We start from the raw sequence: 27,444 nt of genomic DNA on the forward strand, positions 1-27,444 counted from the left end.
TACTGGCTTTATAAAGTTCATAAAATCAATTATGATTGCTTTGTGGAGTATATAATTTATTTTTGAAGGTCAGGGTGAATATTTAGGGTGTTAAATAGTAAGCCTGTTCTTGTTTGCAGAGAATATAATTATCTATGTCTTAATTCTGGACATACTCAAATTCAAGTTAAGAAAAAACATCTTGCTGTGCTGGAGCAAAAGAAATCAATTCCAAAATTCCCACCAGAATGCTAATAGTTAAGTCACTCTTTATCTATGCCTGAATTTACAGTAGAAATGTCTCTAGAAATAACTCTTAAGATATATCAGGTTTGTTAAGAAAGTAATCGTAAAATTATTGGTTATTGTACAGGTGGATTTGAATAACTGGTAATACTGCTCCTTTCATATCAATAGAAGAAAACTTACCGATACAGCTGGTATAGCATGTTGTCCCCCAATTTAATCTTTATGTTAGAAATGGTGTAGTAAAAATATCTTCTAAATAATCTGTTTAATATCAGGATTAAGATGATCTTTTTATTTTTTTTTTAAATTCATTGCCAGGGTCTCAAATACAAGATCTTACAACAGAAACATTGACAGGAGTGGGTTCACCTATTCATGTCCACACTGTGGAAAAACTTTCCAAAAACCAAGTCAGTTAACTCGACATATTAGAATACACACAGGTAAGACCGAAGAAGCAATTGTTTTAGATGGCAGTTGTTTATGTAAAACTTGATTACTTTGTGAAATACTGAATAGATTTTTTTGTGTGTGTGTTGAAATGTGAAAGAATAGTATTAATATATTTGGTAAATTATGTATTGCTACCTGTTTTGTAATATGAATCCTTCAAAGCTTTAAAGATTTTAGTTACAAAACAGGGACACAAGAGGTCAGCCTTTACCCGCTTTATGAGTTGCCTCAATAAAGTATCCAAAAAGTCATTGCAAAATAACTTTCATTTTTAGAGTCCATTCTCTGATTTTAGTTATTGTAGCTAGAATTGAAGAAATAAGTATAGACACTTTTCTAAAAATTCAAAAAGTTCAAATGCATTTGTAATTATGGAAGAAGAGAGATGTTTGTCTTTTGGAGGACTCACAGGGGGAAGATATAGTCCATATCTGCACATGACCCTGAGAACTTATGAAGTATATCATTTTTTTTAAAAAAAAATCTGTAATCGGATTATCCATCCAATTGCTTGAATGTGTGTGCTTTATTTTTAAATTATGTGAGAAAGAAGAGCTCTACTTTGAAGCATTTAGAATCATGAAGTCTTGAATTTTACATTTCCCCACAGAATTAAGATTTAGTTTGTATAGTGGAAGTTACTTAAAGGCAAACTTAAGATAAAGAAATGCTTCTGTAGGCTCCCGGGTAAGTATTAGTAGAGGCTGCACATTTTGGCTATGAAATCCCAGTAGGATTTCCGTCGTTGTCTTTAGCAAGAACTGAATCGCTTAAGAATTTCAACAACATAGAAGGACCCATGTCTTCAAAACCAAAAGCAGCAGTAGAGAATGTATACATTCTTTCATAGCTGATAGATTGCAAGAATTTACATACTATTTCAAAAAAATAGTTGCTTTACTTCAAACATTTATCATTGGTAACTATTTGTAATTATAGCCATTAATGTACCCGGCAATAATATAAAAAATATTAAAGTTGCCTTCATGTGCATGATGCTTAGTGCATAGTAGAACTTACTGTTATAGCAGATATATAGTGTTCAGCAACTATAGTTTTGTTTTGCCATTAGAAGTGTTGCACCAAAACCAGGAGTTATTTTTTCTCAGGATACTGGAATTATCACAGATAAGCTATTTCACTAAAAGAAAAAGGATTGAGTTCACAACAGTGATTTCCAGTAATCAGTTAAGGTGGTAAGAAACTGAACTTTGTTCTTAATGTCTGTGTGTTTAAATTCAGCTTAGTTTTATATTAATGCAGTTACATTTTTCACTTAAGGATTTGTAGGAGGATCTTCAGGTTTAATCTGTTAGTGTACAAATACTTATGAATACAACAGTGGGAACACCAAAATTAGAAAATTGTGAAAGAGCATTCCTGTAATTAGTATTGTCTAGGAATTTCTTTACTATGTAAAATATGAAATATTTTTAAATCATGTTTTTAAATTATTTTTGAGCAGGATGCATTGTATCTCAAAAAAAGAAATTCTATTGCAGCTTTTTCATTGGGCCACTTTTGCAGTGTTGCTGTAATTACAGCTCTTTACTCAAAAATATAGCTTTTTATTTATTAATTGTTTGTTTATTCTTCCGCAACATATGGCAGGTTGAAGAGAGCTGTTTTAAACAATAGTTTCATACAAGTTTCATTCAATTTATGAATTATAATTAATAATTATCAGCTAGATTTTTTTTTTCACAAAAGTACACCTTAATCAGATATTGAAATCAGTGGCTGAGGTAAGCGATTTAATTGTCAAAACACTTCAAACATATCAGCATATATTTTTTATGTATGTATATCTGTGTGCAGTATTTTATCTGATATTCTTTTTCCCTGTAGATACACCTGATTGCAAAAAGACTTATTTAAAGCTTCTTACCTTAGTTGCTTTTTTTCTTTCTTTAGGTGAAAGACCTTTTAAATGCAGCGAGTGTGGCAAAGCCTTCAACCAGAAGGGGGCCTTGCAGACCCATATGGTCAAGCACACTGGTGAAAAGCCTCACGCTTGTGCCTTTTGTCCTGCAGCCTTTTCCCAGAAAGGCAACCTTCAGTCACACATACAGAGAGTTCATTCGGAGGTAAATACAATTTTTCATAAAGTGATCGCTGCTAGTGTACTTGCTTACTGGTATTTAACCTTTCCTTCCCAGTGTTTACATTGTCCTGTTTGCTATTCCGAAGCTCACCAGAGCGTTTTGTTGCCAACATAGATTCCCTGCAGTAGTGTGCATTCTAGTTTGCTGCTTTTACCTGCAAATGGAGCTTTGGCAAAACAGTTTAATCTGAATCAGTAGCTACCTAGGATAAATAGGAAAATCTTAATTTACTGTTGTCTTTTAGTATACTACTAGATAATAATCTGATAGTGTTTTCAGATACATACAAATGCATTTGCATCAGCTTTGGGAGAATGACAAATAGAATCAGATGAAGGTAAAAACAGCAGATTCTCCAAAAGATGCAAAGCAGAAGATAGTAAGATACCAGTTAGCAGCCCATATGGCCCCATACAATCTCCTGAACAGAACTGATGATGGAACTTTGTTCCTCCCTGCCTTGGGCAATTGGTTGAACATACCCATAGAAAGAAACCTACTCTTGATTTGAAAGGAAGCAAGTAGCTAGAGGCAGCTCCCCCCCATTCCTCTGCATGCTGAGTGTCGCCTTGCTGATCATACTTAGAACTCTGTCCCAGCTGTGATTTAGCTTGGATTTTGTATCCAGCCAAAAGATTTTGTGCTTTTTCTCCACAATTTCTCAAGTGCTACCTCTTCATCGCAGTATATTGTGTTTCTTGGTCCAGAGCCTGTATTTTAGTTACTGCTTTGGCTCTTCTGTTAATTTTTCTTTCAGCTATTGCTGAGTTTTCTTCAAGAGCACATGCAGGACTCTTAATTCTTCATTTTATCCTGAAACAGTCACAGAAAACCACAAGACGTGTTAACTGAAACAGACTGATTCTCAATCTATTACTGTCCAGTTTTATATGTATTTTAGGAGTTGATACTACATTCTGAAATGTCATCATACCATTTCAAGCTTGTTGTCAGAAAATACAGTATTCCCTATTGACAGAGGTGCAGAATGTGCTCTTTTGAAGACTTTAAGCATTAAAATTCTGCGATTCTTTCTTCTTCTCTCACCATACCTTTCTAGTAATATCCCATATAATAACTTCTTCCTTTTATTTTTCAGATTTTTCTTTTTTCCCCCTTGGAAAGTGATAAAAGACTTTTGTAAAAGTAACCAGCAGGGAGGAGGGGGAAATGAAGATAACTTTTCTTTCTTTTTCCTTTGTATCTCTTGATTTTTATTTGTGTTAAATATGTATGTTATTACATTTTCAGGCAAGTCTTAATCAGTGAAGTTGCCCTTTGGATTTTATTTCTAAGTGCAATTCTAGGAAGTTGTAAGATGAGGAAAAAATCCAAGGCCTAATTTGCCATATGACATTTGTTTTGCTCTGTGGTGCTTCCTGAAATGGAGAGGCAGTCATGAGATGTCATGCACATAGATGATAGTTTACTTGATTTCAGGAAGGTATCAGACCTGTCTTATTATTGGACATCAACAGCTTGGGGAAATAAAACATTTTAGCTTTCTTTTATAGTTCCTCTAGTGAATTTATTATGCTGATAAGAAAGATGACATAAAATATATTCAGGAAAAAATATACTTGTTTTGTTTCGTTTTCTCTTCCTGAAGGTTAAGAATGGCCCTACATATAATTGTACAGAATGTAGCTGTGTCTTTAAAAGCTTGGGTAGCTTAAATACACATATCAGCAAGATGCATATGGGTGGTACACAGACTTCTGCAGGCTCATCAACAGATGTATCTCATGGTACAGCGGTAAGCCTAACTTGCTATAATATGGAAATGCTTTAAAAATTTAATTACTTTATGTTTTTATTTCTGTAATTCTGCAGGTATGTTAGAATAAAAACATTCTAGCTGTCTTATGAATATATTTTTGAAGTTTTGTGTGTCATTTTATTGAAATCAACTTACCTAGTTAAATACTGGCATAGTGCAGGATGTTTTTTGAAGAGACCTTTTTCCTTTTACCTTTTTTTTTTCTACTTCAAGTAGAAAAGTTCAAGTTAAAAACATGACATAAAATTTCAGTCTTTAAGGAGGGCTAAAGTTGTTAAAATTTGAAAAGCTGCATTTCAAGGGTTCTAACAACATCATAAACAGAGAGAGAGTTAAAATCATCTCATCAGTATTTCATCTTCATTGTGCAGTTGTATCTTGTTTAAAACAAGTGTCTAGATAGTGTTGTTTGCAGAACTGTTTTTTATTTTTTTTTATTTTTTCCAAATTTCATAGCTTTTTTTATACGTTAGATCCTGTTGGTCTCTTCAGGTTAAATATTCGTATGCCTTCTTGCTTATAAATGCATATAATCTCTATATCTTTTTGTAAAACCTTCGTAAGTGTAATCTTAAAAGCTAAATGGAAGAGGAGGCCATTCTGCATAGTGTTTGCAGGCCAGCTGTATTTTTCTTGATTTGTTTTCTGCGTGGATTTTTTTTTTCTTTTCTTTTTCATTGCAGTATTGCTGGTGCATATTGCTGTCGCAGATGTGTACTGCCATTAACTTTTTTCCTGTATCTCTACAGGACTCTGTCACCCAGCCTCTGACACCATCTCCCGCTAATCTTTTGCAACCTGTTGATAGCAAATGGAAAAATGTAAGTACAGAAAGGTTTTATTTGTTTGTATCAATATTAAAAGGGGAAGAAACTCTTCAGAATTTTGCAAGTGTTTCTTTATTTGCGCGATGAAGGAAGACACATTATTGTCCCCTGTGAGAAACTGATCAGCATTCACGTGAAGGTGAATGAAACGGGTTATATGGATCACTTTATGTTCGTAATCTTTGCACACAATTCTGATCAGTATCTCTTCAAAATGGAAGCAAATATTCTGCTCCATATAAAGGCCAGATGAAAGGAGAGAGTCCTGTGGGTGTCAGGCTATCCTGCGCGCCTGACCTGACTTCCCAGGAGAGCCGTGATGTGGGTGAGGAGTGAAGTGCCGGGGTTGAAGGCAGCAATGTGGTACTGAAGAACGAGTCTTGCATGGGTTCCCTCCGTTCCTCCTCTTCCCTTGCTATGCCCCAATTAACTTTTTTTTTTTTTTTTGTGTGTGTGTGTAGGACTTATGAATGGAGTGCATTATATTCAAAAGTTTTCAAACAAAGCAAGCTCCAAAGTGGAACGATTGACCTACTTTTCTTTCCCTCAGATTATGAATAAAGAGGAAGTTGTTGTCCTTTTTCTTTCAATCTAAGTATTGAGCTCCTCCATCAGGGTTTCATCTTGCACTTGATGCAGAGTGCAGGGCTCTTTCCGGGTGATGGGAGCTGGTCAGCGGAACCAGTTTCCCACCTCCTTCTCCAGGAACTGCTTGTTACTCTTGCCTAGGAGGAGGGAGAATTCCTTCTTTCCTTAGTCTTGCAGTCTTCAAACCTGTATTTTCTCCAGAGAATGCTTTAGTTCCTAGGCTGCCAAGTGGTTGAATAGCGAATGTGTGCTGCAGAACCAGCTTCTACTTGTTGTGGGTGTAGGAAACCAAGCAAGGGGGCTGGTTAGTGTAGAAGTTAGAGAAGTGCCATTCACCTTGCCCGGAACCTTCTGTTTTACACCAGTACCTAGCTAATGTAAAGCATACAGCAGGGTTGTAGAAAGGGAACGTACAGCACCACCCCAAAACCAATATTGACAAACCTCAATACTAAGGTGAGTCAGCAGCATTTTTCCCTATGTTTTCAAATATTCCTCCTTTAATATACTCTCTGCTTGTCTCCTGTGCTTTCAAATGCACAACTTTTGGTATGGAGTTCTCTTGACTGGTTGACCTAAGGTAATACTATGAGCGTTTCATGGTTCTGTACTGTGTATTACTCACAGCTTCAGCAGCAGCTGTTGTTTCTGGTGGAGGTCCCTTAGGAGCTAGTTCTTGCCCTTGCACTACTTAATATTTTATCAGTGATGTGGAAGAAAATATAAAATCATCAGTGATCAAGATGATACAAAGGCTGAGATAATTTATGAAGAAGACAAGTCACTGCTACAGTGTGATCTGGATTTCTTTGTGACCTGGATGCAAACATACAATATGTGTTTTGATATGGCCAAGAACAAAACCATAGATCAAAGAAAAGCAGTAGGCCGTTATTTGCAGGTAGAAGATTGACACGGATTTTACCTTTAGAAATAGGGAATGAAAAGATCATAATGGATAAACCAGTTGAAAGTGCAACTTTCCTTGGCTGGAAGGCTTAAGATGAGCTCTCTATATAGTATAGCAAAGAAGTCTTTCACAGAAGTGAAGAGTGTGTATGCTCTCTATTTGATTCTGGCAGTCGCTACTTTTATTGTTTATAGTGTCTGCTGTTCATGAACGTATTAAAAGACTTAAGAGGATGGAGAGCTATAGAATTCTTAAAGTATTAATGATGTTTTTGTTATTGAATAAGTTTTACCTTTTTTACCCATCTGATAATATATTTAAAGAATGACTTGAACTCTGTTTTGTAGAAAGGGGAAAAATCTATAACTCCTTTAATACAGAAGAGAAATAAGTTTTAATGGCTGAAGCTAGATAAATTCACACTTTGAAATAAAATCTTTTCAGTGTAAGCAACTAACTGTTGGAACAATTTGCTAGCAATGGAAGAGAATACCATACCCAATTATTAAGTTAAAAATACTATAATTTCTGTACAGTTACTTTATTTAAAGGAATAATTGACTTGGGGAGTCATCTAGTCTGCATTATGCTAGAGAACAGCCTAATCAGCCTAATAACGGGCCTGATCATAAGGCCTATTATTCTGATGGAAAAATGCAGAATTGTGGAGAAGAAAATTCTTTCTTCTGTATGCTGTTTGTAAGTCATATATGTAAGAATTCTGAGATTTGGAAGGAGACCTCTGGAGCTTTTAATAATGAACAGGATAGCTTAATGGAAACGGTAACAAACTTCGGGTACATAAGTATATGTGCTATTTGTCATTATTCGTCATCACCTCATAGAGTTAGCATAGACTTTTGTAAAGTATGTGAACACACAAGCTAAATGTGTGTAAAATTCCAAGTTTCTTGTCAGACAATGTTGAACCTCTAAAGGGCTTTTGTGCTCTTTTGCAAAATATCTTGCTTCAGTGTCCATCTGTATGCGTGTTTTTTTCTTGCAGTGGTTTATTTTGTCAAATAACATACTGAAATGTTTATAGGACTTTTGCCAAATCTGAATCTTACGGCATAAAGTCTTCTTATTTGATCAAACAATTGATAAAAAGACCTGCTAATAACTAAAGCATTACAATGGCAAGGGATATTCTTTTGCATGCATGCAAGAGGAATGAGTTAGTGATTTACTTTATGCTGTCTCATGAGAAAGCATTCAGAATACTTCATCACATTCTCAGAATATAGCTAGGATTAAGCTAAATGTATTATTATTATAACTATTTAATAAGAATAGAGTTGTTTTTCACAAAGCCCCACATGTAAATGTAGCGCTATAAAGACATTCATTTAAAGCTAAGAAATTTGAAAAAAGGAAAAAATTAAACAAAAAAAGTTACGAGTTTGATTATTCTGAAGAGTGTTGATGAAGCAGTGTTACTAATTTCATAAAAAAAAAAATGCCAGGTGTCTTTTTTTTTTTTTTTTCCAAAGGACTTGGCTAAATAAAGTACAAATATTTTATAAAAGACCACCCCCAGTACCATTTTCCTGTTTTGGATTTAGTTTATTTGGCCTCTGTTTGGAGAATTAGTAATACATGCCTGGTTTTTGAACTAATTGAAGGTTTAGTGGTTTCAATAAACGTGATTCAAGCTGATAGTTGCACAGTTTGGGAAGAAGTCCAGGAAAGGATATACAGAAGCAACTCTTTAGTAGAATGAACAGACCTTGAATTACAACTCTCTAGAATATGTGTGTCCTAGACAAAGAGATGTCCTTGCAGTGGGCGATTAACAGGCATTTCAGATAACGGAACCCTCCCGGCAGGTTGATTAATACTTTTTGTCTTCCTTTACAAGTGTGCTGCTGTATATTGCAGGCAACACATTTTCGGTCTCCGCTTCTTCAACAGGCAGAAAACCAGGCGTCTTCAGCTACCACTCATCAGGGACAGCAGGCTGTAACAGATGTGATCCAGCAGCTCCTTGAGTTATCAGAACCGGGTCCAGTGGAAAACAACCAACCTCAGCAACCGGGTCAGCAGCTCAGCATTGCGGTGGGAATCAATAGAGACATTTTGCAGGTGGGAGCTGTGTATGGCAGCCATTTTGTATTGCATACAGTTTCTTTCTCCTTTCCTTTTCCTAGTAAAGTTTGTTTTCAGTATTTTCAATGATACCATTCCTTCTGCATTTCTGAAGATTTGTTATTGGTTACAAAAGAATTGTAAAGATATATTGAAGAACTACAGAACATACCAACATTTTTTTGGTGTAATTTAACAAAAAACAAGGTTATAAATACTGATTAAATGACCTGGAAGATCACTAAAGATGTTCAGACCTATACATGAACCTTTTATTGATTACTTTTTTCTGTTGTGTAGAAGCATCTTACAACATGTTTAGCTATGCCATTCTTCAAGCATAGCTAATTAAGAAGAAAATATATTTTTATCTGACTTAAACTAGAGTGTCTCTGGGCCCTTATCCTGTTTTAATTGCTATGAAATATTTGCATGTTGCCAGTATGTGCAAAGATTCTGTACTGGGTCAAGCCCGTGTTTGTCTAACCCAGCATCTCCTATTGCCTGTATCAAGGACAGTGTGTCAGCTGTGCAGGGCAGTAGTTCAGCTGTCCATAGTTGGTCTGCAGCCCGCACTGCTTCAAGGCATAAACAGGATGGAACATGGCAGAGAATGTACATGCTCCATACTGGTGGTTGCCTGCTAACTTTTAAGCTATTTATGCATCTCTGGTTAATGAAGCACCATTTGAATTTGTTTTTTGAAGACCTGAATGTTTTATGTTGCCGTATACAGGTTCACTCTATTACGTATGCTACAGTGTATTATCTGGAGAGTTACATACAGTTCCAGTAAAATGTGATAGGAAATGTAACTTAACAGCTATCCTAAAAAATCAGTCCTTGAGGTTGATTCCTCAAACTGTTGAAGAAGGATTTAATCACTAAGCATAGTCGTACAAAATAAAAATAAAATCCGTTTTTCTTCAAAGCGATCAAATATCTGCACATTCTTGCTGAAATGTGTGTTTGAAGTAGCTGACTGGAAGCCTTTCCAGACACAATAGCATCCTTAATGGTGCCCATACGCCAGTCCCTTCAACGGGATTATACATAAAGAGCATGACGTTGCTCTTCTGTCTGCCAGATGGTTGTCTGTAACTTATTGAGAGAGGCTTTGAGCTTTTCCAAGCCTTTGATTTAGTGTTATTTCTCTTATACCCTCTATAGTTTTTCACCAAGCTGATGCTTCAAGTTTGTCTTTTTACGGGAAACTAGTCTTTTGTTTATTGGGTATATCAGATATCCTATATTCCTGATAAATGCTTGATTTTGTAGGGAAAGTTGGTGCTTTTTTGAAAGGTTAACTGTTGGAACTTAGGTTAGTACTGGAAATCCAACCTGAAATCTCATAAACAGCTTAACTGTCAAAAGTTAGCATTGTGTAAGAAGCAGTATAGAAACTCACTTGAATTTCTAGGAGGATAACATACTAGGTAGAATTTATTTAGTTACATCTGTATTGTGTCTTCTAAATGTTTGTTTGATCAAAGTTGTAATAATGGTGCAATATTTCTTTCCTAACATAAATGTTCTATTTTAGCAAGCTTTAGAGAACAGTGGGTTGTCCTCTATTCCTGTCTCTGCACATTCTACTGACTGCAATCAGGCTAAGACATCTGGGGTCCAGGATCAAAATCCAGATGTCCAACCTCTGCCAAACCATCAGGCTGATTCTAACAATGCAGAACAAGAAAAGGAGCAAGAGAGCACAGATAAACTGGAAAAGAAAGAGAAAAAGGTTATTAAGAAAAAGTCACCGTTTTTACCTGGTAATGTTGGCACTTCTTGCTACTTTTTGTGCTGTAAATATATATTGTGCTGTAAAGATATATGTATATATATAAAATAATAAAAGTATGAACTTCCAGAGGCACTAAATCAGGAATCATCTACTTCATCTAAAATAATATGTTAATTGTTATCAATATCATTATATCTTTCATTGTAGTTACAAAAAAAAAATGTTTAAGTAATGTGATACTATTAAATATTCTGCATTAGTGATGTTTTGAGGGAAGGAGAATAAAGGAAGAAAAGGAATCTTCTCCCTCCCCTCTCTTTTTCCCATCAGCTTTCCCTGAGAAGGATGGGAATTTTATAGTTTGCTCCAGAGTAGAGAGCTCTTGTAAGCTTTACCCTTCCTCTTTGGAGTTGAGGCCCCAGAGAAGCAAAAGTGTAGTGCTCTGTTGTTGTACCAGTCTTTACAGAGTTAGCCCAGGTAGAGAAGGATACAAGGGTGGCGTAGTGGATAATACTTTTGAGGCTACCTGTGTTTGCAATTGCAATACTGATGTGATAGTGTCGTCATAAATATATGTTGACTCTTTTATCTGCATCTTGTCTAGCGTGTATGTGAGTTTGGATTTTGGCCTCTGTGTGCTTTAAAACAACTTTAGTTCAAGGTTACTAGAAGTTTCTGATCCAAGTATGGCCATCATAGCTTATTGACTGACCAAGTGGAGACAAGTCTGTAAGGAGCAGTTGTTGAGCTCATAGGTAATAATTTCATGGGTGCAATCCTGTTGCTTTTTTCTTTGCTTGGGAAGCAGAGGTTGATCCAAAGTAGCAAACTCATGTTGTCCAGTGTAACAGTGCTAAAATCAGCATTAACTTTTCTTCTGGTAGCAATGCAACTTTTGTCGTGTGTGTGTGTGTGTGTAGTAACCACTTGCTCTATTACTGCAAATAAATTGCAAGATCGTTACTACCATTATTTTTTGATGAAATAGCATGTGTGTAGACATGGTTTATTAAAAGAACCATCATGTGAACTGATCCCTGCGTATAAGTCCAACTCCTTTCCTTCAAATCTTCAGTCCAAATTCAACTCATACTGTTTGTAAGTAGGGGCTGTAATTCTCCACTGATGTTTTTAGTTCTTTTGCAACAGCTGTGCATGAATCGAATTAGTAACAAGAGATAAAAGCAGAACACATTGAGGCTGGCAGGGACCTTAGATGGAGAACTGTGAGGGATTCATATCCTTACTGAATTTGGAGAAGAGAGGGCCATGTAAAGCAGTGCAACCAGTGAGCTACATAAGTGTTTAGTACTTAAAATAATTTGGGGCGGTTATGGTTGGGGAGTTGTATTCACTGCTAAATGATTTTGTGTTAGATGTGGCATTCATCAGTTACCTGCTCTATTACATTGCATTGCGCACACATTCTGTTTTTCTGAGTGGCATACGAATTGCATTATTTTCTTTCTGGTCTTTGATACTGCACATTTCTTAGCCTGTTTCATGTTCTTTATTCCGTATTCCCTTCCTTCTTTTTAATAGCATAAATATATATGAATTTCATCAGGATTCTCATGGATTTAGCTTTTATCATTTGTCTTCGCTGTTTTTGTGAATAGAATCTATCTGATAGAGAAGTTAATTGTCTATCAAGTGGCATTTGCAAAGTGTTTTTTGTGCCCCCCCCCTTTTGTTTTGTTACTTCCATTTGATGGTGTTAGTGTCGTGGAAATCTTGAAAAACTTCTAAAACATGTCCAGCACATTCATTTTTCATGTTGTTCCTTATTTCAGGTTCTATACGTGAAGAAAACGGAATAAGATGGCATGTGTGTCCTTATTGCTCTAAAGAATTCAAAAAGCCAAGTGATCTGGTGCGCCACATTCGCATTCATACCCATGAGAAGCCCTTCAAGTGTCCCCAGTGTTTCCGCGCCTTCGCAGTCAAGAGTACACTCACCGCACACATAAAAACACATACTGGGATTAAAGCTTTCAAGTGCCAATTTTGTATGAAATGCTTTTCCACCTCAGGGAGTTTAAAAGTTCACATTCGTCTACATACAGGTAAGGTCTCGAAATTGCTCTTGTGTTGTGTGAGATCTTGAGGGGAAAGAAAGGGCAACAGGAAGCACTTGAATTATGTGTCTAATGCATGATAGATATGTATCATAGAATAACCATTTTGGTATTTTATCTGACAAATTTAAGTTTTCGTTGTAACTTAGTGTTTAATGACTTTGAAACATTTTGGGCTCTTACAAAAGAAGTTTAGTTTTCTCATGATGACTCAGCCCTTGCTCCCTTTCTTTTAATATAGCTATTGTTAATATATGTGATTGCTGTATAAAAAGCCGTACTCTTAGAATTTACTCTGCAACTTCCCTTTCATTCACTACAATCTTGGATAGTCTTACTGCATCATTCAGGACTGTTTGGTTGCTTTTTGTTTTATTTTTTGTGATAACTGGTTGATTAGAGTGGCATCCCCTTCACTGTTTTCAGTATCTTGCATTGCCTGCACCTCTGTTTATATGGTCTTTAAGATTGCATTAAATATGTAGCCTTTAACTCCCTGTCTTCCTCTAGCTCAACTAAAATGCTGTTTTCCACTATTTTTCTTTATTTTTGCTAGTAAATATAAACTCATAAAAGTGACATTCTTTCCTTTCATTCCTGTTTCTAGATCTGCATTTTCTCCAAAACACAATTTCTTTCTAAATTCTGCAAAAATATTTGGAGCGTTGGTCTCTCCCTTAATCATTCATTAGCAACATACATTTCCCCTGTTTTATTTTCATGATTCATCTTTCATTTGTATTTTATGTGTCACTATGAGGACACCAGCCTGTTCTCTGTGTAGCTCTATATTTGCAGCTGAGTATGTCCAAGTATCCTATGGTAGACTCTCCTGCAAAAAGTGCTGCCTGTTGGTATCTTGGTTCTCTTTGCTAGTCATTCCTTTGGCAAATGCAGGTTTCCAGTTGTGACATCTTATTGAATGCGCCATTACTCATATCCATTATCTTTTAGAACCAGCCACCTTTAATCTATGAAATAGCAATTTTAGACTTAACAAAGCAAAAAATTCTGTGTAGATACAGAACATTCAGCCAGGAAACCAGTCCTTTATGTAGCTTTGAAACACACATTTTTAAGTCAGACTCAAAGTAGCAAGCGTACTAGATGGCTTGAAAACTGGGGAGCGCAGCGCTCGCCAAGCTCTTGCGCGCAGTTACTCGTCCCTCAGCGCTCTGGCTCTTGCTGTCAGAGAATGGTGTTTGCTGCTGCCGTGTTCGGCAGGCCGGGTCGCACGGAGCACACAGCCCAATGTGCCGTCTCCACTGGTGACGTGCAGGAGAGAGCTACGGAAAAACGTGAGAGGAGAGGCGGGCAGAAGTGCTGCTTGCCTCTCTACAGGCCTGACTTACACTGATATTTGGTTCAAGGACATTTTGAAGCAGATGGTATTTCTTTGGTTAGCAGAACTTGGTAGATTTTTGTGTCAAGAATCTCTCTAATTTTGAACCTGTATGAGCTTACTGCCAGAACAACCTAAAATAATTCTGGTGTGATTTGATTTCTACATGTGAAGAAGTACTTTGCTTTAAATATTCTGCCTAACATTTTCCTCTGATGTTTCTTAGTTATTGTGTTGTGAGGAACAGTTCATCCTATTCCTTGTGCTTTCTCTGCTCATAATTTTATCCTGTTCTACTTAGTCATTTCTCCTAGCCTTAGGAATGCAGGATTTTGCTTTGAACAAAATATTTGATCAGCTTTGCTTGTCTCTGTAGCTTTATCAAGTTTTCTAGTATCCTTTTTGGAAAAGAGGTGATTTCAAGAACTGAATGTCCTGCTCAAAATGCTGCTAGGTTTCAAAGTGCTGGAGTTTTTCATTCTGATTCCAGTTTACTTGCTTTCTACACTGCTACCAAGCACTGAATTAACTTTTTTTGATAGGCCTTTCCAGATTTTTCTCTATGTTTTATCACATCTCTGTTAATCCATTTCATCTTATTACTATCTCATTTGTCTGTGCTTGCTGATGTGTTTTTCTTCTAATTCTTAATAGCTTCCTCTGTGTAGAGAACTGACAGGTTATCTTCAGTTCTTTTCATGGATCCTGGAATCCTTTAAAAATTGCTGCCCCATTCGTATTATCTGTTTTCCTGATACTAAGCTCGCTTAAAGTCATGCGTTGCCACTGCAGTTAAGAGTTCAGCCGTTTCATATTTACCTCTGAATGGATTTTATCGATCTGTTCTTCTGAAAGTATATTTAGTAATAACATCCTGACAAAGAAAACGGGAGAAAAAAAAAAGCAAAAAGAGAACCTCCAACTGGATGTCGTTATTCCAAATCCACACTTCCAGGGAGGTGGAAATAAAATTATTAGCTAGTATTTTTAATTTCTTGCAGGTGTTAGGCCTTTCGCTTGTCCTCACTGTGATAAGAAGTTCAGAACATCAGGGCACAGGAAGACTCACGTTGCGTCGCATTTTAAGCACGCCGAACTCAGAAGGCTGCGGCATCAACGGAAACCTGCCAAAGTTCGAGTGGGAAAGAGCAGTGTTCCCGTCCCAGACATTCCTTTGCAAGAGCCCATACTCATCACCGATTTAGGTAAAGAGTGAGTAAATATGTATTCATTTGGAAGTGTGAAATCTGGGGTTCCCACTGGAAAGTGGAGCGGTACAGTGAGAGAGGTACAAAAGAGAGGTACAGTGGAAAGTAGAGGTCACAGCTCAGACAGTCAAAGGCAGTCAGAGTTCACTCAAGAAGATGCGCTTTGACATAAGTCAGTAGAAATAAACAGGCTTCAGAAAGAAAGTAGGTTGTTTACACTTCCGTCCTTTCTTAGCTGGTAAAAAGAGGTCTCTTTTTTTACAGAGAAATTACAGAATTTTTACATTACACTAGCAGAATGTAAATTAGCTGGTGTTGGATTGTTGATGTGAAAGTGATAATGTCTAGATTTCTCTGGAGCTGATCAAATTTATTCTAATTGCTTATATTATTGAGTCACAGTATTCATGATATTCCTGATATTAAGGAAAACTTTAAACAATAAAATTGAAGTCTCTCTAGTGAAAAAAGATATGCTTAAAGTTAATAATACTATATTAATTATTAGTAATAAAAAAGAAATGTGGTAAAAGTTCGTTTCTTACAGATACTTAATAACACCTGAACTCTTTGGTTTGGAGTGTATAGTGTAGAGATCAGAACTTCCATCTTCTGTCTAAAAGGCGGCATGTTTTTTACCCTGCTAGTGATACTTCCACTTATCCTAGAATGTATCTTTTTTTCCTGAGAGGTTTCAAGAAACTTACATTTTTGCTGCCTACTCCTATTATTCTTTAAGTGGTACCTTTTAATGAGAAAAACTAAAAGCAAATATGTATGTTTAGATTTTAAGAGCTTTAAAGCTATTCTCAAAGAGCAGCCTGTTTAAATGTGTTTTTTTTTTTTCTTAGTCTATGACTTGATGGTATTTATTGACAAGGCGATAGAAAAATGATTGTATTTTTTCTGGCTTTAACTATGGTCCCAAAGACAGAATTGATGTCACAAAAAAACACCTTTTTATAGAAAGATCTCACTCACAATTATTTCACTGACTCTAGAATAGAGCCACCTTTAACTGTCCTAACAATTTTTAAAAAGTGTTTCATTTATTCACTTTGAATATGTCATTTGGATATGCTTTATTGCCTTTGCTACTCTCTCCCTCCCACTCCCCCTCCATTTTCCCTCCCCTAAGAAATGTTTGGAGGTACCCAGACAATTAGCAAGACTGATAGAGTTAGTGAAGGTAGATGTTTTTGAAGCATAACACTTTTTTTTTCTTGGCAGGCAGGCAGGTATGTATATCATGGTGATCTGTATTTCTTATGCAAAATGCAATTTAATAATTCATTAAGTTATATATGACAACTGATGTACATTAATTAAATGTCATTTGGCTAAAGCTGAGGTAGGAGTGAAATGTTACCTAATGAACAAGGAATTAGTAGCTGTCAGCTTTGTTTAAATTTAATGTCTGTTTCGGACATCTGTGAAGCTTAATGTAATGAAGTGGGCTGTAATGAGGAATAAAAATAAGTGAAGTAGATGACATATGCAATTACAGCATGCATTGTGCTAAGTAGATGCATACCAGGTTCTAAACAGATGCTGAGAAGATGCCCTGTTTCTTTACCGTATTCTATACTTAAGAGTAAGAGTTTAAGAATGAATTTGTCAATTTTACTTTTTATTGTGTGTGTTTTTTTGTGCAGGTCTTATCCAGCCAATCCCAAGGAATAGCCAGTTCTTCCAAAATTATTTTAATAATAATTTTGTGAATGATGCTGACAGACCATACAAGTGTTTTTACTGCCATCGAGCCTATAAAAAATCTTGTCATCTCAAACAGCACATCAGGTAAAAATAAATATCCAAGAAGAGGGGAAAAATGTGTGCAATAACAAATCTTATCGAAAAGTCCGAAACTCAGGTAGCATTCTCTGATGAGACTTTGTATTCCTTATTTTACTGCCTTTAGCTACAGAAGCAATGATACCAATTTTTCTAGTATAGTGCAAAGAAATTTTGGACTAAGCTGTAAACATGCACAGTCTTAGCAGAGCAAATGGTGAAGTAATGTGCAGTGTATCAGTGAACACTCAGGACTTCCCCCTTGTACTATATATGCAAAAGTGCATGTAGTGCCTGGCAAATTCATGCAGTAAATGTGTATTTACATACTCCAGATGATCTGCTTCGTATATAGCATCTGTTTAGAAAGCAGATTAAGCTCGTCATTTTGTGTGTTGTTTCTCCATACTAAACCTAAAGGCAAATTCGGAGCAAGTTTGTGTGTAATTTTGTGGTCTTCAGCTCAGTTCAAATCTTAAAATCACAGGATAGAGTCATAGAAGAACTTCAGTTTGCAGGGAACCAATGGAAGTAACTGATCTAACCTGCTCCTCAAACTAGATTCCAAGTTTGATAAGGTTGCTCAGAGCCTTATTAAAAGACTTTGAGGATGTGAACTTTGAAATTTAGTATAGTTATCAAACATTGTTCCCTGCTTTATATACACTATGCATACCTGCATAAGAGAAATGATGCGAAAATTTCATGATTACCAGGATTCAAGGAAAAGATCATACTGCTATCTGCTATTTTCTGCACTAAAAGTGCTGTACCACTTTCTTCCATCTCTATTTCACATTACAGTGAGTATCACATATATCCCTTACAAACGGAGTTTGGTCTTGGGTGTCTGTATGCTGACTAACTGGAGGAGGGAAAGCCGTGCAGTATGTTTGCTTTTTGTAATACTCTATCCAGATTTTTCCCTATCCTTTGTAGATGCAATTAAGCTGGGCTTGTTTAAATAATTTTAAATTAGTAAATGTTGCTGGTTTGCATCATTGCCACCATCATTGTCCTTGACTTAAATAGCTGATCTTGTTTTACACTCTTCTCTTTATTTTCTTAGCACAAATTTCAGTGTTTTAGTGCCCATTAAAATGTGCCTAATTCTTATGCACATTTTACTAAAATGGTTTTACATAGATTGATAGTTTTGGCATATTTTATTTGCATTAGAGAGTATAGTTACAGAAAAAGTATGTAGAGAAGTGTAGACTTGTTGACTAATTCATTTTATTTCTTATTTGTGGATTTGTCAGGATGCTTTTGAATAGGAATTTAAACTATTTAATTCTGCACAGCAGTATAGATTGCTGATTAGTTAACTTACTTTTCATGTACTAAATACCCCCGTATTTTCTTTTTTTGTAAGAATAGATTGTGTTTGAAAATTAGCTGTAATGTCTGTGCTTCAGTTGACTTTAACTGCTTCTTTATTTTGTGAATCCTTTTTTTTTTTTTTTCCTCACATACTGAAATATAAAGACATGAGGGGGGGTTATTTGCCTCTTGCTGCCATTTTGCTTTCTTCTCACCAGCCTTTGCAACAGCTCAGTGAGTGAAGCTTAGCTCAGCTTTGTTATGGCCATAGTGGAATTAGAGAAACTTTTCCCCTTTTCCTCTTCCTTCATAAGATCAGATATGGCTATGCCTGAATTATGAGACTTCAGACTTGTGCTGTCAGTCTGCCTTTGTGAAATGGAGCTGATCGTGGTTTAGAAAGCCAATGTTCCTCTGGAAAACAGGAACATTTATACTGTTGATAGAGCAGTGACTGAACAGTTTGTCAGATTTTTCTCCCACAGGCATGACAAGGAAAGAATAGGATACTCGTGCCATTGATTTCCATAGACATTTATTGGTTATAGAATAGTTAATTTGGTTCCTGTTGCAGGCTCTTTATTGTAGTATCTGATGTGGTTGCTCTAGGCTTAAGGCTGTTGTAATCTTAAGCCATCTCAAACTTTTTCCCAATTTCAAATATTCCCTTATTTCCCTTATCTTTGATTTTGTAACGTTTACCCAACTTACTCTGTTTCTGGCTTCTGGGATTGCACTCTGCTGCTTTTTTTTTTTTTTTTTCTTCCCTAACAGTTCTACATTCTGTTTTATATCTCAGTGTAGTTCAAGGGGAAATTCTTCTAAAACCTTCTTAAGGAAGGACTTGGGGAAAGGGGAAATAGTTAACAGATAAGAGAGTTTCCCTGCCTGAATACACCTTTAAGGTAGCAGTCTAAATTGCTAGTTATACTGGGTCTTACTTTAGGGTATTCATGATAGACAGAGCCTTCTCTGAGAGCTTTTTTTGTTAAACATTAGATGCTAGAATATTAGGTGCTACTTGAGTTTTTTTGGACTTAAAACTTCCTTGCTAAAAATTACAGATTTATCACAGACACAAAAGCCTTCCCTGCTGCCAAAATGAAGTAATATTTCCAAACTTTAAAGATGTCAGTGATTTTCCTTAAGTGATTGATGAATATTATTTGACCAGGGAAATATATACTTTTGTGGGCATGGGTGAATTATATTTCTGTAAATTTCAGCTAATATATAAATGATAATACCTCAGTAAGACATCTGGCATAGAAAAAAATCAACCCAAATGGAATAATTCTGGCAATGTCTGACCAGAAAATGAGGTCAGACTGCATAACATAATGAAAACTGTCAGGCTGCATTAGTAGCCATTGCTTCCAGCCCTGTCAGTGATGACATGTAAGACATGCATGTATAATTTATTAGTTTCAGTTTCTAGATTTAGTTAATTGAAGTAGGTTCCATCTATAAAGGAGCTACCTTTTCTGGTTAATTTTGTTCCTTTTAAAACTCCTTTAGCAATTTGACTCCAAGAATTATTTTAAAATCTGCTTTACATTCCGCTCTCCCTTTCGAAGGTCCCACACCGGTGAAAAGCCGTTCAAGTGCTCGCAGTGTGGCAGAGGCTTCGTGTCGGCGGGCGTGCTCAAAGCTCACATCAGGACGCACACTGGCCTGAAGGCCTTCAAGTGTCTCATCTGCAACGGGGCCTTCACCACCGGCGGCAGCCTGAGGCGCCACATGGGCATCCACAATGACCTCCGGCCGTACATGTGTCCGTACTGTCAAAAAACATTCAAAACAGCACTGAACTGTAAAAAACATATGAAGACCCACAGGTAAGTATATGGTTTCGATTTTAACCCTTTGGCATTTTTCAGTAGTCCTTCCTTGAAGGGAAAAGAAAAAGAAAAACTTTCTATCAAAGGACAGTAGTTTTTTCTTTTTATTACTTTGAATCTCCAGTTGTATTAATTTTGAGTGTGTTTTTTAGTACAGAGTGCTCAAGAGTCTGACATGCAAGAGGGTTTAGACTCTGTTGGCTGTGTCAGGCCATGTTGACAAAAAAAGTAAATTTGAATGACTTTCCTTTCTGTTTGAGGGAGCAATTACTTTGCTTCCAGCGATACAGTAATTTTTTGAACTAGACTCCATCTAATTTTTCACAATAGCAATTATTTGTTATTGATGTATTAGAGATAAAGTGAATAAAGACTAAGTGCCTTTCATTTAAATTTATGGGTTTCCTGGAGTGGAGATTCTCTGTAGTAAATGTTCATGACTGAACAAGATTTTTTTTATGGTTAGGAAGTGCTTAGCAGGATCTGAAGGTATGCTAAACTACACTGTGTAATAAAACTGTATTCTCTTGCATAAATAGTTACAAGAGTGCCTAACTGAGGAGTCCCTAATAGAAAAACCTTCTTTCTTATGTCGGTTTGCAGGTACGAACTTGCACAGCAGCTTCAGCAGCATCAGCAAGCTGCTTCAATAGAAGATTCTGCAGCAGATGAGCAGAGCATTCATGTTTCTACACAGATGCAAGTAGAGATTGCAAGCGATGAGCTGCAGCAGTCAGAAGCTGTTGCAGCAAATCAGCAGGCTATTCTGGAGTTAGACCAGCAGCCAGGAGTAGGCACAGAAGAAACGGGACTAGAACAACAACTGACTGCTCAGCCTTTAGAGCAAGATGAAGGTAAGTATTCAGAACATGCCAATGTTTATGATGGGATAAATTCACAGTTTCTTGGTTTCAAGACATTACAACTAAGTAACTAGAAAAACACATGAAATAAAATTCTCTATTGAATATGCCTATGCCTTCTTTCACTCATCAGTGTCTACTTGTTAAAACAATAAAAAGAAACATTGCACATTTTTTTTTTTTAAATCCATCTGTTTAACAGAACTGCTAAATGCCTTCCAAGTATATGGAAAGTAAATCAGTTTGCATTAAAATTTTCTTCGTTGTCTATCTTATAAATAAGTAGTCTATGTAGCGGTGTTATTTAGTAGGTTGAGTCTGTGTTTCAAGGTAAGAGAAGGCAAAATATTTTACTGATTTATTCTGTTAATAGTGGAATGAAATGTTTTCCTTTTATTAGGTCTTTGCCATCTTATAATTAGCAATAATTACAGAGGAATATAAACAAAGTCTACAGTAAGAAAGTACGTAAAATACGCAGGATGACCTGCTTAGCTGTTCATTTCTGATTTATTTTTAATGTAATGCAAATTCAATTCAGATTACTATAAAATGTGAAACTTTGGGAATAACTGTGAGTTATCCAATTAAGTTATCCAATTAATTAAACCTTCTTTCTTGGTTTCCCCCCCCCCCCTTCCCTTCCACTCTCCTCTTTCAGATAGGTTTGTGACATCCCAGCATGCTTTGCAGGAAAACATCACTCAATTTGAACAACAGGCTATAACACAGCAGTCGTTCGATCAACAAGGTTTATCACAAGGTTAGTGGTTAATAAAGGTTTTAAAGTGATCTTTATAAAATTCATTTCACAGCATTGCTATCATAAAGCATTTCAAAACTGGGCTTGCAGAAGTTATGCAACTACAGTGCAAAGAGTGCTTGTGAAGACTTTTTCTTATATTCCCATTATGAAATTATACCCGGTGGAAGAGTATTTTGGTATGCTTAATTATTAGCTTTCACTAAACCTGATAGGGAGTTGATGTTTAGCAATATGGGGTTTATAGCTAGGCATTTTAGATTCTTCCCTCAGTTCTTTTTGAAATTGCTGTCATAGTAGACAGTCCACATAACTTCCCCCTATAGTAATCATAGATAATCAGTCCTTAACTTGACTGAGTAGCTGTTAGGACTCAGACTTCCACCAAACACTGGATTTTTCCTATATTTTGCAAAGCTACATAATTATAAACCATTGGATTTTTTTTTTAATTTGGTCTATAAAGTGCTTGGAAATGTGTGGAAGGGAGTAAGTGAGGAAATGACTCCCTCCCCTTAATTTTCTCTGGAGGATTCTTTAAGCTATTTGCTTGATAGGAAGCGAGGTATGAGGTGTGTGCTTTTTGATGTTTGGGGTGTTAATTTTGTTTTTCATTTGGTTTTGATTTTGTTACTTTGTTTTTTTTTTTTTTTAAGGAAGGAAGCGTGTTGACCAGTTGTCTTTTTCTTGTTTCCAATTCTAGCAAAGAAATTTTGTCTCGTCATAGCTAATAGACAGTAATTGTTTTTCTATCCAGTTGTTGACTAAACTCCTCTGTTTTTAATTTGTTTACTCATCACCTTTTGTAAAACTGTAATTGACTGTGCTAATATTCTTGATAGTCTGAACAAGTAGTGTAATTTGTTGCTGATGTTAATCTTCTAGATTGCGCTGCTTTGCGTATGAGGAAAAAAATACCAGTGTCTCAACTTTCATTAAACAAGACTGAACCAGGTTCCCATTTAAAACACATGGATTGCTTCCATTGGTTACCTTTAGCAGTGTTCCAAATTAGTGAGAGGATGCTCCAGATAAAAAATGCAATATTTGACTCTCCAGTAATGGAGTGTGACTTTGTTTTTTATGACTGTTTTCAAATTTTAAGAACAGTATGTTACCTTTGTTTTATTATCTTGTTTTAGATTGCAGTTTCTTTGCACATGCATCTTCTCATTTACGAAATAGGGAATATTAAGTACTTTTTTTCAGAGAAAATAAGGATATTACAGAAATGATTTTTTCGTCATCAGAAAAATTTAGGCTGCTCTTTCATACATTATAAAATTGATGCAGAGGACCAGAACACTTTTTCATGTGAGACTTTTTTGTATAAGACTTTTCCTATTCTACTTGGAATCTCATCCACAGATTCCCAACTCTTTGAAGTTTCCTTGAAGATCCTGGAGCCCTTCAAAATTTTTGAATTTCAGGTAGGTAAGCACATGCGCGGATGCATGCGTTAAATTGGTCGACCCTCTCCCTATGTCTGCATCTGTGCTTCATGCTCCTAATTTCTTTTTCTTGGCAGCAAGGCAGGACATTCAAGACCCAGATATTGTATCTTTTTTTTCTTGATGCTTGTAGGCTGTGTTCTTTCAAAAATACTTTGGCACAGTGTTCAACTTCCTTAATGAAACAAGTGGAGAATATTTATTTAAGGAAAAAAAATCTTATCCAGGCAAAAGATGCTGCTTTCTAGGTCTGCATAGACTTGTCAGAACTTTACGTGCTTGTTCGTTGAGGTTTGGCAGCAGTATTTTTAACAGAATTTCTGCTTTGTTTGGATAGATTTTCCTTTTGGTATGCTTCACATTTGTAAAGAAGTATGGATCTCATGAGGGTGCTATTGTATCATAATAATTCATTTCAGGTAGTTTTGAAGATACTGAGAGAAAAGGTATTTTAATGTTCCTAGTAGTTTTACATTTTCATGCCTCTTCATTTGATGACCTTTTAAAGAGGTCAGAACAACCAAATGAATCTTTTACCAGAAAACAGTTTTGGTCTGTTGGACATCATCTGTCACCAAAAATATTTTCATATAGTTGTGTCATTATTTCTTCCTTTAAAATTTCACAGTAAGCATGAGGTTGTAATTGAGATAGTGATGCAGGAGTGGCCTTGCAAACATGCACAAATTTCAAATACTCCACAGTTCTGTAACCCATATGAATATAGCCTTGCCACCAGACTGCTCTTTTGCCTTTTTATGAGCCTGATTTGCACTTTCAGGACTTAAATTCTGATTTTTTTCAGTAACCGTGCACACATTGACTTTAGTGATTGCTGTTGAGCTGGCTCCAGACTTTCTCTGAGAAACAAATGTAGCAAATAGTTAATTGCCACTCTCTGGTCTCTGCAGAGATGCACAGGTGCCAGGTGCGTCTAGGTATGTTTGTAATGTCCTTTTTGAAAATGGAGACTTTAGGTTGTGACTTAAAGTCAAAATACTGTATTGTTTTGTGAACTACCATGCTGTTTATGTTCTTATATGTAAGGCATCTTTGCTAGTAAACTGATGCTGGAGTATTCTACCCTTTTCAGTAAGTTATGTCAGTGTAGAAGAGAATAGCTCAGGTGATTTCCTCAGGCCAAGATATAAAAAATAAAAAATTTAAAAAAGACGGGGGAGGGAGGAGCATTGAAAGTGAGTACTTACACTGAAATAATATGAAAGCTCATCCCAAGTAGAGGACTTTCAGTAATAACTAAAAATTTTTAGTTTTTACCCTTCTTAATCCACAGAGCTTAAGATGTATTCTGTTCTTTGCCTGACTAAAGAAGATTAAGTTTCTAGGAAACAATATATAGGGAAGGAAGAGCAAGCACTGGAGGTTCTGAATTTTAGCTGTGTCTGTTATTCAGACTGATTTTCTTCTGTCTCTCTTTTTTTTTTTTTTTTCCCCAATATTGTTCTGTCAAAATAAGATGGTGCTGGCAAATGCCTTTAGCATGCTCAGAAATTTCAGATCTGTTCAAAGATTTGAGTAGAAGTTGACTTTCATACCAAGTATTGAGCAGAATAAGGGTGCATCATGTATTGTTACAGGTTTGGTTTATTTTTATTCTCAAACTGCTTTTAGGTATTTTGTTTTTCACTTTGCCCCAAAATACCTCTAAATTTAGAACTTTTTGCCTTGAGCACTTTGTTCCTGGCTTGTTCCTGGAAAATTTTTCAGGGTTTCAGTAAATGGTATTACTAAAATCTTGAAGTGAAAGAAGTCTAGTCACTTTTGTTTTCTACTTCTTAGCTAGTGAGAACCACATGAAAATGTTAGAATTCTTTAGGTAGCCCTTTTTTATTATTATTAAATATGTGTAATGGTTATTTCGATTCTTGTATAAAGGGCCTGGAAGGGCCTTTTCAGGTTCTGGGTTTTAGAGTTATTTTGGTGTTCTTGCTAAATGTAGCTTACCTTTTTTTCAGTAATGCTACTTTTGAATTTTATTTGAAAATAGTTAGTATTTTCACTGTAGAGCTCTTGTCACTGTAAAGCTGTATGTGGCTGTTCTTCAGGGTACATCTTTATTCTGTCATTCCACTAATAAGATAATTGAGGTGCAGGGTTCACATTTTTGGCCATTGTGAAAAGCTAAGACTAGTTTAAATATTTAAATCACACAATCATCTCCATCATGTCAATTCTCCCTTACTGAATCTTTTTTTTTTTTTTTTTTTTTTTTCGTAATCATAGTTCTAGGAAAGAAGCTGCAGTATTAGATTTTGTGATGAATTGTAACTTGACTAATAATATTTTCAGGGTCTGTTTACATATGTTGCTTCTAGGATATGAGAGGTAGCGTATAAGCAATTTTTTCCTATACTTATAATAGTATACTTTTGCTGTGAAAAGTAACTTTTGGGGAAATCTCTGCTTAAAGCATATCCCAGTGGTTGATATACTGTCATTCAAAACATTCTTAAAGCATTGCTTTTTGACCTTTGATGCTATGGTCATCTAATGCAGGTTTATTTCTACCCTGTTTTCATAATCTTCATCCCTGTTGTCCATTAAAGGCAAACTGCACAGAAATAATAAAATGGCTGCTCTTTTCTTAGTTACTGATAATGCTGGTTTCTATTTTTTTTTCCTGCCTAGCAGTAATTTTTGTATGTGTGTGTTAGAAGTGTTAGTGGTTAAATGGGTTGGTAAAAGAGCCTGTCTAATAACACAGAGACAGCTGCAATCTGAGGTGTATTTTCCCAACTCTCAATTGGGAATATTGCCATTCCTTTAGGAAAGGAGATAATTAGCTTCTGATACTTTACAAGAACAAAAACAAATAAAAAATTCAGTTCTTACACTGGGATTGTGAACAAACACATTTTTATTTTTACTTTGCAGTTTGCCTTTGAGAGGCCTTACTTTACTGTTATCTAAAGAGTGGGAATACGTGGAGGAGATCCAAAGTAGGAGATGGGGTTACTTTATCAGAAACTGGAGTTCTCCTATTGGGTCATCTCCTCCACTCACCCGCCATCCTCCCCACTGAGCTTTGCATCCTTGTGATCGGCTTCCAGTGTAGTTAAGGGAGCGTGGTACCACCGTGGATAAAGGGAGATGGGTCAACCTGTTTGACACATGCATGCTTACATACAAGAAATTCAAAATTTCAATGGCTCTAAGGTAATTGTGGCATCCTGAAGAAACTTCAAACAGTGTTGTTCTGTGGAGGAGATTGTCCAATAGAATTCCAGCTAATGGTAAGTAACCCTATTATGCATATTACGTAGATGCCAGAAATATCTGTGTATTTTGCCCCTCAGCGGAGGAGAGTATAAAATAAGCAATACATTATTGTAATACTGCTTAATCTGATTCAAACTATGGTCTGTCTTTAAGTCCTCATGTGCCTGTTTTCTGGAGTTGTGATTGTCGTGTTTTCTCGTAGGTTTTACGGTGAGCGACAGCTACAATCAACAGACCCAGTTTCCAGCTGTGCAGCAGCTACAGGATTCAAGTACACTTGAATCTCAAGCTCTTTCAACGAGTTACCATCCACCAGCCCTTCTTCAGGTTCCAAATGCTGATGCTATTAATGTAGTAAGTACTGCTGGAAGGCACAAGCCACTGTTCTGTGTTCAGTGATGATTTTCTTTTGAGCATACCTGATTAGGGGAACTCAGAGAAGTCAGGAAGAAAAATCAGATTTTTTTTTATTTCTAGATTGCTTTTGCTTAACAACCCAAAGAAAAGGTGAAGACTAATTGCCTGACTGTGTTTCTAAAAAAAAAAAAAAAAAAAAAAAAAAAAGCTGTATGTTTTGATGTTCCAGATTAATGAAAGGATGATATAATAGAGTAAAATTATAAAGCAAAAATTTAGGAGTAGGTCTAATCTTATAATCTGATTTCACTCTGCTGTCTTTTTTTCCTGAAAACTTGACTAATGTTATATAGGTATAGGTATGATCAAGCAATAAAAATACATTGCAAATGTATACTAGTTTTCTTGAAGCTTGCATATGGCAGTGCATGGTGTTACTTTCATGGTACTCATCTGGATAG

General features: G+C 36.0%; 1 protein-coding gene across 1 annotated transcript in view; it reads left to right on the plus strand.

Moving 5' to 3' along the window:
• ZNF236 (zinc finger protein 236) overlaps window positions 1-27,444 on the plus strand; it is a 57,735-nt gene that overhangs the window by 12,736 nt on the left and 17,555 nt on the right. The window contains exons 5-17 of the mRNA XM_088535661.1: window positions 547-671; window positions 2,596-2,768; window positions 4,396-4,542; window positions 5,316-5,387; window positions 8,773-8,976; window positions 10,523-10,751; window positions 12,517-12,789; window positions 15,145-15,348; window positions 17,007-17,151; window positions 20,046-20,306; window positions 20,913-21,163; window positions 21,834-21,935; window positions 26,829-26,980. Coding sequence (XP_088391787.1) covers window positions 547-671; window positions 2,596-2,768; window positions 4,396-4,542; window positions 5,316-5,387; window positions 8,773-8,976; window positions 10,523-10,751; window positions 12,517-12,789; window positions 15,145-15,348; window positions 17,007-17,151; window positions 20,046-20,306; window positions 20,913-21,163; window positions 21,834-21,935; window positions 26,829-26,980 — 2,338 coding nt within the window. The remainder of the gene's footprint in view (window positions 1-546; window positions 672-2,595; window positions 2,769-4,395; window positions 4,543-5,315; window positions 5,388-8,772; window positions 8,977-10,522; window positions 10,752-12,516; window positions 12,790-15,144; window positions 15,349-17,006; window positions 17,152-20,045; window positions 20,307-20,912; window positions 21,164-21,833; window positions 21,936-26,828; window positions 26,981-27,444) is intronic.

Source organism: Tinamus guttatus, unplaced genomic scaffold, assembly GCF_059628265.1.
Source record: "Tinamus guttatus ecotype Peru unplaced genomic scaffold, ASM5962826v1 Tinamus_guttatus_pri_ptg000639l, whole genome shotgun sequence".
NCBI classification, from domain to species: domain Eukaryota; kingdom Metazoa; phylum Chordata; class Aves; order Tinamiformes; family Tinamidae; genus Tinamus; species Tinamus guttatus.